The sequence below is a fragment of the Nymphaea colorata genome, chromosome 3 (assembly GCF_008831285.2).
Source record: "Nymphaea colorata isolate Beijing-Zhang1983 chromosome 3, ASM883128v2, whole genome shotgun sequence".
In the NCBI taxonomy this organism is placed as follows: domain Eukaryota; kingdom Viridiplantae; phylum Streptophyta; class Magnoliopsida; order Nymphaeales; family Nymphaeaceae; genus Nymphaea; species Nymphaea colorata.
This window is the reverse complement of record NC_045140.1, coordinates 15,245,103-15,257,491: the sequence shown is the minus strand read 5'-3', so window position 1 is coordinate 15,257,491 and position 12,389 is coordinate 15,245,103. Positions and strand designations below refer to the sequence as shown.

The 12,389-nt window shown below is 40.9% G+C and overlaps 1 protein-coding gene across 2 annotated transcripts; it reads left to right on the top strand.

Annotated features, from left to right (window-relative positions):
- Positions 1 to 7,217: 7,217 nt before the first annotated feature.
- On the top strand, positions 7,218 to 11,923 carry LOC116251419 (protein OXIDATIVE STRESS 3 LIKE 5-like). 2 transcript variants are annotated; one of them, XM_031625678.2, is made up of 3 exons: positions 7,218 to 8,339; positions 9,180 to 9,542; positions 11,833 to 11,923. In XM_031625678.2, exons 1-3 carry the CDS (start codon positions 7,930 to 7,932, stop codon positions 11,906 to 11,908), a joined length of 849 nt encoding a protein of 282 aa, XP_031481538.1. In that variant the 5' UTR covers positions 7,218 to 7,929; the 3' UTR covers positions 11,909 to 11,923. The 2 variants fall into 2 exon arrangements, with proteins under 2 accessions (XP_031481538.1, XP_031481539.1); XM_031625679.2 differs by lacking the exon at positions 11,833 to 11,923 and adding an exon at positions 10,038 to 10,580 and having other exon boundaries at positions 7,221 to 8,339.
- Positions 11,924 to 12,389: the final 466 nt, after the last annotated feature.

Sequence of the window (12,389 nt, the reverse complement as noted above, 5' to 3'; positions counted from 1 at the left end):
AAGCGAAACAAAGATCGTATTATATCTGAGGCAAACGCATCTAGTAGTGACTTATCTAAATAGCAAAAAGAGAGTGTGTGTTGAATAGTAAGGATGGGATCAAAGATCAGACTATATCAGAGGTGAATGTTTCTAAATTTGGAACTCCACTATTGTGTTATGATGAGTTAAATAGTCACAAATAACGGCAAGGTTTTTTTTTTAGTATAATACGATGAGCTTGAAAAAAAAGGAAAAAATATGATAAATTTTAAAAAACTAAAAATAGAAAAAAAAAATAAGTGAGAAACTAATAACACAAACATTATTACAAGATAAGTAGATTTGTAACAAATAAAAAATTAAAAAAAAACTGTTTGGCATTAAAAAAATATGTTTTCTGTGACTAACTGTTATCTAAATAGCATAGAATGGCTTAAACCATCAAAACATTTTTATGCCCAAATTACAAAAGCCCTCAGCGAGCTCGGGTATCCTGCCTTAAACTTTGGTTCAGTCCCTTTACAACTTTGATGAGATATCATTTCAGTAATCTTTTTATAGACATTGAAGTTGGATATCTAATAAAGCCATTGCATTTCATACTTTTTTAGCCTATTTTGCAGATTCACTTAGAAAATGTTACAAAAGACACTCAAGCTTTGAAGGGGTAACATCATAAAAAGGTGCTTATTTCGCACGAACAAACTTCAACTTGATTCTTATATTGCATAATGAAAAAAGACTTACATGAAACTTTAAATACTTAACGTATAAACCGAGACACTTGCTGAAATGAAACGATTCAACTATAAAGGCAAAACATAAAAGGAAATCGAGACGAGACGTCTCGAACGTTTAGTGAGTTCGGCCTCTCCCGCAAGGGTTCACTCATATAACTTGCCTAAGTTCGGCCTTAGGCTTGCCACGCTTGGACTTGGTATAGGACTAGACTCGAGGGTTTGAACTCGTTTCAGCCGGATCTAGGTCTAGTTCCCTTGTCTGATCTGCCTTGAAGTCTTCAGCCTGCTGCCCGCACTCTGCTGATGATGCTCCGCCCACACTGCACGCTGCATCAACTTCAAGTCGGTCGCTAGCCTCCCTTAGCCTCTCGGCGCCTTCAACCGTGCTTGCCGCAAGTCTGGCTGAAGGTGCTCGGCCTTCTCGGCCATGCTTGCCATGGTCTTCAGCCATATGGTAGGAAGGTTTGCATAAAAAACGCTCACCTAGCAAGGATGGCGCCTCATTTTTCATCTTCTCTTCTCAGTATTGAAAGTCTGAAAATGCGAAGCAAGGTGGCCGCAAACGGGCCAGACCTCCATTGGAACCAGGCAAGCCTGGATTCTGAATCTGGTTCGACGTTCTGGTAGTGGTACCCGTCCTAGATCACAACCCAACAGAACCTGCAAAAGGGTCCCCGAGTTGTCTACAATACCACAAATAAGTTCAGCTAGTGTCGCGAATAACCAGTTTTCTCACCAATACAGAAAATCATTTGATATGTATTTGCATGTATCAGATCATGCCTATTTTTTTTTCTTATTGAGTTTCAAAAATAATTTGTTATACTTTATATTGATCTTAAAAATTTAAAATTTGGTTATACTGGTCATGTATCAGATTGGCAAGGAGCCTATACTCTCCAACACATATAGTTTTTTACAATACTATGTCTGAATTCAAAATGAATACTCATGTACTTTAAGACATAGAATTTGTCTAGTTTATTTGGAATTTGGTCAGATATAGGTTTTTTTTAAGTTATAGAAATTATAGAAAAGGTATGCAAAATTACAAATCAATGATCAACTTTAAAAGTTAATAAATAAGCGCTCAACCTTTGAGAGATTCTCAAGTGCCGCTAATGACAAAAAACAGTAATTGTAACAGATGCAAATGCTTCATTTATCCAAGCCCCTCTCTCGAGAACGTCATTTCCAAGTGTTTGACAAGCATCGCCTCTTACCTTCCACAGGGTGGATTTAGTAGAACACAGAACACATAATGCTGCGATGAATAGGTTAGGCTAGTGCAAATTCACAATGTCTTTATATGTCTTATGCACTTTTTGGGCTCGAGCCCCTTGTTTAATAGATCCAAACTCGTCCCTTAGCAGTTTCGATTCAAATCTTAAAAAGACTATAAACCAAGACAATCATCTCATTAATGACTCTCCCTTTATAAGCCCTTGAAGATTTATCACAATCTTCAATACGGGACTAAACATTTGGGGTGTTACAATCCACCCCCCTTAAGGAACACGCATCCGCACGTGTGGGATCCCAGGTCCACGTGTTAAATCGGCTCTAAATACCATTATAACAATCCGACCCACTCCTAGGCTCGAGCCCCTGGTTCAACCAATCTCAACCCGTTCCCTAGCAGTTTCGGATCCAACTTCAAAACGGCTAGGATCCAAGACAATCATTTATGGTAATGACACCATTTTATAAGCCCTTGAAGATCTCTCACAATCTTCAATTTGAGACGAAACTTTTGGGGCGTTAAAATCCACCTCCCTTAAAGCACACGCGACCGCGCGTGTATAACTCTAGGTCCGAGTGTTGAAACTGCTCTGATGCCACTATAACAACCCGCCCCATTTTCTGGGCTCGAGCCCCTGGTTCAACGGATCCCAACGCATCTCCTAGCAGTTTCGGCTCCAATCTTAAAAAGGCTAAAAAACAGGACAATTATCTCATTAATGACCATCCCTTTATAAACCCTTGAAGATTCATCACAATTTTCAAGAAAAAAACATAAAATCCTTGATTGTTGCATATTGGAATTGAAACACTCTTCTACAATTTTAGGATGTATTTTATTTGATTCAGATCAAGACTAAGCGTTCAATTGATGCTACAGTAGGTAGAGAAGAACATGATTCGACCAGCATCGTTGCTAATTTGGGTTAAAGGTTTCAGAGAAAGCCATTCAGTTATGCAAATTGTAGAACCATGACAACTTGAAACAAAACTTAACTTTGCACCTTCAAAGGAACTGTAGCTTAGCCATTGGAGCTGGTCCAGAAAGAACGGACAAGTTTGGATAGCTGAGGCGAATGTTATCTAAATAGCAAAACAACGGCCCCCTTCAACGGGCACTTATGCTTGAATTTATTTCTGTCTTTGTCTCTTTTATAGGTTATGTAGACGTTAAAATGAAACAATCAATTCAGGCCTGAACACGTTTTATAATTAGTGGCTCTGCAAAAGGCTTTTGGCTAATGATAAGATTAATGACGAGCATGCAGGTTTTCTGGGGATTTTCAGGCAATCAACGGCCTATAATGCATGGAACTTTTCATGGTTCCAAGAATCTCTCTTTGGTGCTTTAATCTGACGAACGTATTCTTGGAAGTCAGATTGCTTTCAATCTGAGCGAATGTTCTTTCCATTCCCTTCTTTCTTTCACTTCACAGCATGTATGAATACAGAATAATACCGTGTATGACTGGACCTACCTACCCCACTGGTGAAATGGGAGGATCTGTGTCGGCAGCTGCCCCCCCCCCCAGAGTCCGTGCCAATGGTGCTGCCTACCTTAATGCTTGGTAACACTTGCAAATCATCTCACGATTTGTCATAATCCAATATTCTTCTTACCCCTCGTTTTAGGTCTCAACTTCCTCAGATTATGTCAAGATTACAAAAGAATAAGTTTCATTATTTATGGCCACCCATTCGTCAATGTACCGTGATGGAATGAGTCTCATTTAATGTTAGGTATGTCGGACAAGGGTGGGCATGATGTCAATTAGTTTAGTTCTGCTTAATTGCTACTCTAGAACCACGGGTTGTGCAGAACTGTTCACCTCTGTAATCTTGAAGTTCTCTCGACCACAACTCCAAATGAATATTGGAGCGACGTTATGTGGCTTCCAAAGTCAGATCTGAGACGTGTCATGTCATTCATGTTAATTAACCTACCTGCAGATACTACAAAACGAAAACATCCTTCCAAATTGAATGTTGAACCGAAATCAAGTGTGAGCAGAAACAAACATGGAACTGCACGTACCTTGCCTGCACATGTGAGCAGAAATGCACAAAGGCAACATAGTTTAGAATGATGCTTAAAGAAAAGGCAAAAGAGTACAAGCACAGAGAGGCTAAACAAAAGGAAGGAAAAGAACCGAAACACCCACATGTGTCCCAACACTCTTTGCAGCGACCCCTCACGGAATATGCAAGCATAATACCTCGCATTTCCTGCACATCTGACATTAAACTACACCCCATTACTGCTCAGCCCCACCACACTTTCTGGTCTTAACTCTTTTAACGCCACAGTGGCGACACCAGCTTAGGGCTTCTGGACACCTTCGACCTCTCCCAACCAACTTACAATAATTCTGAATAAACTACACCGTCCCCAAAACCTATTTGTTCGTTAAAGAAACCCAGAAAACTATTAAACTACATTATCATTAAAGTATCAAACTCTTTGTTAAAGGAATTTTCAATAAAATAAAATTGTAAAAAGAGCACGAAAGGTTTTTGAGAAATTAATTGATCTTTCCCCTGCGGTCCCTGGGTGCAGATGGTAGATTACCGAATATCCCTTTAACAGTAAATCTTATCTCAAGCAGATATTGAAGAAAAGTCAGGGTGCAGCATCGGATAAGGAAGACACGACATGCAGATGCAGAGGTGTCTCCCCGAGAATGGCTTATTGCCACCGACTGACGCTATTGGTCGCCGCGCTGCAAGATTACTTCTATATATATATATATACATCACATCATGCTACAGTATTTTAAGTGTCTCTAATCGTGACATAACGTAACAAATAGATATATTTTTTCGGAGATAAACAGTGGGCCAGAAACCACCCATGGTTGGTTTAGCATAAGGCCTCTTGTTGGTCAAATAGAACACTCATCGTTAAAGTTGCAGGAAAAGAGATACGCAATTGATGATTTTGAAGCCTGTGGCATCCCATCGAAATTGCGACCTTTCCGGTTGCATGTACCAGATCACTTAGTTCCCCCATGAGGAGAAAGGTTCAGAATAGATTTCCAAAATTATGTTGTAGATATTATGTTCCCAAGTCTTTTCCCAAACTCTTTGTCGTCGTGTGGATGAAAAAAGCTTGTGCTTGAATCTCTGATTTTGATGTGTAACATTTTTATGTGGATTAAAAACTCGACGAATATTTAAAAAATTTTAGAGTTTGGTTTGTCATAAAATCTTGCTTGGCAAACTTATCCAACTGCTTGCTTCATGGTTTTGGTAACTGGATCATCACATCATCTGGTCAGAATTTTGAAAACGTAAGCTAGTAAACTGATTTCCTTTTAAGTGTAATTGAAATGGACTTGCAGTTACACTAACTGTCTTCTTTCTATTCTATGATCAGAGGATCATCGGCAAAAACAATTTAGAATCAATATTTTTTGTGAATTGGTATTTTTCTATATTTTTAATAAAACCCAAAAATTAAGGGGAAAAATAAGAAAATAATGGAAACATAAAAAATATAAAGATAACAGAAGATATACTACAAGTTTGGCACGTGACACCGAAGTAGGGAACACGTAATTACAGAGGAAAGTAGTCCTTTCGATTCTCATCTTTGCAGAAAAGAAAAGAATGAACAACCCCTTTCAAAGATCCAAGGGAGTGCTGTGCGGAGCGTTTCAATAAATGGACCATCCCTCGATTTATTCTTGCGCAGGGAAGGGACTGCTTCAATAAATATAAGCAGCCAGCAACTTCATCGTTGCTTCGCTTTCGGGCTACCTTATGAGGACAAGTCGCCACGCTATTCTTGTGCAAAATTTACTATAGGAACCACGAAATGAGTCCGTCACCTACTGCCCTTTACAGCCATAAGATTACATCCAACAAAATCTCACCTTTCTATGCCTTTGGATTTGATATCATGTGGTTATATATACATAGACAAATTAAATGGTGATTTTTTTTGCAAACAATTTAAAAAAAAAAAAAGAAGAAAAAGTGATGGTCATTTCTCTTAACAATCACGGTTCTTTACCTCCTTGGTAATAATTTACTCATATTTTGTTCTGAAAGAAATAAACGCGGTGTTGGTATGGACATGCTTGTTTTACATTCGCAAGGGAGTTAAAAAAAGCTTTTCTCCCTGTTTTTCTTTTAAACTTTTCGTGTAAAAAATCAAGCCGACTGTATGAAAATTTTAATAATTTCATCATAAATAATCCGATTTGATTTTCATTTATTTCCATACATTTAACAAAATGCTGTTGAATTATAAGCGAGTGGAGCTGTGAAAGGACGAGCCACCGCATCATCGTAATGGTAAGCAAAGGAGCCCCAGGTTCAGATCAACAACCATTACAGTAGTACTTTTCTTCTTTTAAGGAAACACCGCATCCTCGACTCCGACCCGATAGACGTATTTTATACGTCTCAGAAACATGTATGTATATTAATGTACAGGACTTCCCCACGTCAGCAGTGGGTCAGTGTCACGAGTTCTCTCTCTTGCAAAACGGGTCGGGAAATTCGATTAGGATCCACCATTTATTGCTTCGTATCTGGTCACACCACACCGTTGTCAGAGTTAGACTTAGACGCTTTTTTAAAGATCAAAATGAGAAGGTTTAACTTGTGATGATTTCGATCCGTCGGATCCGATAATGAAAACAAACAAAACTCGGTTAAGTAATAATTGGGTTTTTGTAATTCCCGATCGAGAACTGCGAGTACTAAAAACCCTATTTAGTTAATTACTAGTTACTGGGTTTGGTTAATTGAGAACTTGCTGCGTCCAAATCCAGATAAGATAAGATAAGAGCTGCATGAATCCAAGCCATGAGGAAGAATGGCCTGGATTTTAAGTTCCATTAGAACTAAGTTATCGGGTCAACTGTCTTCCACAAACGTGTACGGGAGCAAACAAAAATCAGAATATGATCTTGATAAATATTAAGGGCCCTCAATTATCGTAATGACTTTTCGTACAAATTGCCTTGTCAATGCAAGAATGTTTGAGATGATCGTGAATTTTTAGGAACAAGAATCTTGCTCGGACACGGTAACCTGGTCTTGAAAACGGTTGACGATATCACAATCTGGGCTGATGGACCAAGCCTGTCCACAGACGCGACCAAGATCAGGGACTTGGTTCTCCACGCAACGCAAACATTGCGTGCCGTGGCCCGTGGGGGACGTCACTCACATCACACATCTTCTTGGCGAGAAGAGAAGCAGGGTGGCTCCTTCATAATTCTCACCCCCGGGCAACCGGAGCACACAAACATCTCGACATCTTCTTGGCGAGAAGAGAAGAGAAGAGAAGAGAAGCAGGGAGGGTTCCTGGTAGCACGTATCAGTTCCTTTGGAAATCTCATCCCCCCAGCGAGCAACCAGACGAACTATCTCTCGCTCTCCAGTCCCCTCTCCAATTCCGTCAACCTCTTAAATTAAATGCCTCCGCCCAGCACTAAGGGCCTGTTTGGCAGGCGTGACCAAGTTCATGAACTCCATCGCTTTCGCAGTACTGTCGATTAAGAAGCAAAACCACAGACCGGCCCCTCCTGTCCTTTTCCACGCTCTCAAAAGGTGATCTAAAACCGGGTGGTCGTCGTCTCTCAAAAGGGGGAGGAGAGATTGGGGCCGGGTTTTCTTACTAGCCCACAGACAGACACAGCCGTTGTGGGAGTCTCTCTTAAAAACGGATAATAGCCCATGATCGTTTCCCCTCCCCCACCAACTTCCGGATAAGTCTTCCACACCATCACCACCAGGGGCTACAGTTACCCAAACGGACTTCTCATCTCCAATCCAATCCCCTCTTCCATTATTACCAAACACCCAACCTACCAACATTTTTGCCCAGCGCAGAGAGGCACAGAGAGAGATGCGGTGGTGGTGAGGAGGAGGAGGAGGAGGCAAAGGAGGGAGGCTGGTTATTTTTGTGGCAGTCAATTCCTGAAAGAGTGATCGGGACAACAAGGCGGCGATGTCGCTGGTTTTGGACAGCCGAGAGGTGGGGGTGGTGAACTTCCAGGATCAGGAGAAGAAGAAGGACGACGCGGTGATGAGAGGGATCTCCTGCTTCTTCAGATCCGGGTTTCGCGGTGGAGGAGCCAGAGGGGACGCCTTCCCCGTCCCCGCCCCCGCGGAGGAGGCCGGAGATGCTGCGTGGGCACAGCAGAAGGAAGGGGAGAGGCAGAGGGAGACGGAGATGGATAAGGGGCGCAACTGCAAGCCCCTGGAGTTCTGTATAGGCGCCGAGAGCGAGTCGTCCGAGAGCTCTTCCATCGGCGTCTGTTCCAATTCGTCCGTCGGTGACGAGGAAGGAGAGGTGCAGAGCCGATTCGTGAGTCCCCTGGGTGATTTGGGGTGTTTGGAGGAATCTCTACCCATCAAGTTAGCTCCTTATCTTCTTCTTCTTCTTTTTCCTTTTTTCATGCCCTTTCCTTCTTTCCGTGTGTTCTTCTTTAGCCCTTTAGCCTTTTTCGTTTCCTCTTTTCCGCTGGACTGGTTGATTTTTTCCATCCTCCCTTCGTTTTTCGCAGTTATGTGGAACTGTAGGGGAGCCATTTTCATTCTCGGAAGACATTATTTTAGTATATCTAAAAAATTTCAAGTCAGTGAAAAAAAAAAAAAAAGACAGAAAATTGTATGCTAGATGGATCCATTGCATGACATATGCACATTTTTTTTCCGTCTTGCAATTTAATTCTGATTTTTTTTTTTGTTTCGGAAAGAGGGTTGGCAGAGATCTGCATATCCTTGTGTTTTTGGACTGTCCAATATTTTCTGTCATGCGGCGATTTCGAGACAAAAGGATAAGCTTGAAGTTTTTCCTTTCTATTATATAAAAGGAGCATTTATTTTTTCTTGGTAGCGAATATTATTTTCGTATTTGGGTTGGCTTCTCGCTAGTTCTCAACAAATTCAAAAAGAAAATCTGTTTTGTGGTAGCTAACACAATTAGAAAGAAGCTAATCTCAATTCTGAACCCAACACGACATTTGTGGACTCTAAAGTATATCGTAAACAAGATTAGCGCTTATCTGAACCATGTTGGCCAGGAGATTAAGAAACTATCTATGCGTTTAATAGTTGGTCAATGGCGTGACTAAGATTCAGAACGATCGCTTCGGTGTTTGCTTATTATCATTTATTAGAAAAATTGCTCAGTTTGATGAAACGGAAGAGGCAGATGTTGACATCATTTTTACTTCGTCATGCGATCATTTACAGGAGGGGATTATCGAACTACTTCGCCGGGAAATCGAAATCTTTTGGATGTCTATCAAGTGCAAATTCCGTCAAGGATTTGGCCAAACAAGAGAACCCATTCAACAAGAGGAGGAGGATCCTCTTGGCTTACAGAAATGTTGGTCCGAGAAGGGCGTCGCTTGGTAGTTTCAGTGGGATGAGCTCACAGAGCCTTTTCTCTCCTGCTTCCGTTCTGGAAGAGAAAGAGGAAGAGGAAGAAGAAGAAGAAGAAGATGCTGATGATGATGATGCCGACGAGGATGACGACAAGAGAGAGGAGGAGAAGGATGTCTGTACTTCTCCTCTACCTCAAGGAAGAAAGTTGAGAAGTTTCATGTCTCCAAGGTCATTCTCTCTTACAGATCTACATCGTGTCTGAAATTTTTCGCACTCATCCCCACCTCTTTTTTTTTTTTTCTCCTTTTCTTTTTCTAACATCGTGCATGAATTGGTGTACTGAAAAATGAATGGCAATTCTATGTGCCCACTTGGGATGGCGTTCAATTTTTTTCTTTTGTTTCTTCTCTAGATGATACCTGGTACCGAACTTCCATCATCCGCAACTTATAATGGCCACTTGGTATTATACAATGTAAATTAAACACTAAGTTTTAGAAAGTTGTGTTATTTTTTTCTTAAAATCATTGTTGATTGTCCCACTAGAAGATAAGAAAGACTCGGCAAAAGGATAGGGACGAGGATCAGTTTTGACTGTGGAATATCCTCAAAACCACAATACCTGGATGCCGTTTCTTAAGTTTTCTGAGGACATGGCCGATCATTTTTAACTCTATCCCCAAACATCATCACATTTACTCGCCTCGCCTGCTCCTCTGACAGATTTGTTTAGAAGAGTAGGACGCCCTCGAGGAAGCAGAGTCCTCATGCTCATGCTTCCTGGTGAGGGCATCATCTGCGGCGACAGTCGGAAGGAAATTGACGGCCCAGATATGAGGCGGACCCACAGGTGGTAAACCGGAGAGCGGCCCCCACCGGGAAAGATGACAAAGTTTGTGACATATTTGATGGCTTCATGGAGGAAAGGTGGCCCACAACATAGGGTGACAAACTTTACTGGAGCAGGAGATGAGATGTTTATGGATCAAGGGTTCGGATTGGGGGTTGCGCTGCGGATAAGGATTCCGTTTGAACAGCTGAAGATATTTGCTGCCCCACGCACTTTTCTGTCCTTATCAGGAAGAGCGAAGGGGTGAGTGAGGTGTTCTGCCCCTTCTCCATCCCCTTCCGACATGGATTCGACTCTTGGGCCTTGGATCTGGATCTCCACCTGAGTATATAGTTGAACCCAGACCCGTCATTAACTATTTTGTTCCATGTCCGATAAATAGAACCACAGATCCGGTTACGATCCACAAAATGCAAGCAATGTTACCAAAGAGACAGTTGGAGTTGTGAAACATTTCTATCTCTTTCACATAGAACCGATGCTGCTTCACTAGTCCCAATGTTAATCTGTGAATTGGTTTTGGAGCTCTGATGGTCGACGATTGAGTCTTGATTGTCCCCGAAACATCCTGCTGAGAAGATACAAACATCTTTAACGCTCGAGGATCACATTAAGTTGAGCTTTTTGCAGGATCAAGATCGTGGGTTTCTTTCGGGGATGAACGCTTGGCTTATGTTTGTGTGACCAAAATTGAAGACTTTTTGACACTTAAAATATTTATAGGCACGAACCATCAACTCTTAAGCTTCCAATTTGAGCATTATGTGAATCATTGGGGAACTAGATTCCTACCGAAAAAGTGATTTAAATAGCATTAGTTTAGTCAGGTTTTTGAAACATAATGAATACACAAAAAAAAAAAATTGTAAAACTAAAATGGTGCATAACCTCCAATGAATTAAGGAGACAAAAGTAGGAGCTGAGCGTACGAAAGGTGCTTGAGAAACATAAATCACACGGAAGTTGAAGGTAGTTGGTCCATCCCTTGTAGATCTAAAGCGGTGACGTTCAGGCGGCCAATCATTGGTCCACCAAATGAACCCCCTTACGCTTACACCTGGATAATCCAAGATTTGCAAGAACTGGCCGGCGCTCGATATCCGGGGGCAGGTGGCTGGAAATGATCAGGAGAGGATAACGACTTAATACCTGACAGGAACCCGCGGATGGTGATGGCGTCAATCAAAGGATGAAAATTTCAAGAAAAGATAATGAAGATCAAGCAAATGAAAGAAAGAATCCAAAGAGATGATAACGTTGGAAGCTATTAAGGTTAGTTGTAAACCAAAAATGGAAAATTCTTATGTCGAGGGAGAAGAGTTACCATCGTGAAATATCTATTCTAACAGCTCCTTTTAATATTTGGGAGCATTCCTTGGAAACATTTGTAAAATTCTCTTATAAATATTAGAGACTTGAGCTAATTAATGGATTCCAAGTCTGACAGAGGTCTTCTGTGAGTAAACGAATTCTCCACGTTTTTGTATCTTTTCTATTTCTTCCTTTTCCAACAATATCACCATCTAGAATTTAATTTGATTGCCTTCTTCGTTTCATTTACCACGAAAACCTTGTTTTATTGTTGTTCTTTCTTTGTCATTGTTCATATTAATCAGAGACATTAGACAATAATTCTGTTCTTACAGATAAAATGTGTTAGTATCGCAGGTTGCTAAATGCCAATTACAATCTGTTGCTCTGCGATGGATCCACAACAATTATTTTGAACTCTTCCGCAATTTAGCTTTCTGCACCAGGCTATGCTGTCTGCTTCATGGAATACAAAGCATTGAAACAGGATCAAGATGTAAAGTTTTGACAAACGCACAAAACTGTATAAGAAAACCTGCAAGAACTATGAACGTCTGTTACGTGTAACTCCCTGCTCCAACTGTGTAGCAACGAAATCTTTCATGTCCTGCTTTTTTAAGAAGACAAGTCTTTTTGTTTACCACCACATTTGCCAGTGCCTGTGATGTTTCCGTGTGATGCAAGCCGATCTGCAGTACCAAGATTTCTCTCTCGTCAAGCAGGTATCTCGAAGTTTCCTGCATGAGATAATCTGTCATTGAATTTATTGGTCTGCGTATTCATTATGATTATGACATAAATGAAAGAAAATCAGAACATTTCTTCTTCCTATCTCACATTCGATATATTATCCCGTATAGTTTACTCATATGTAGTCACATACATTAATTTGGTACTCATTAATACTAATAAAC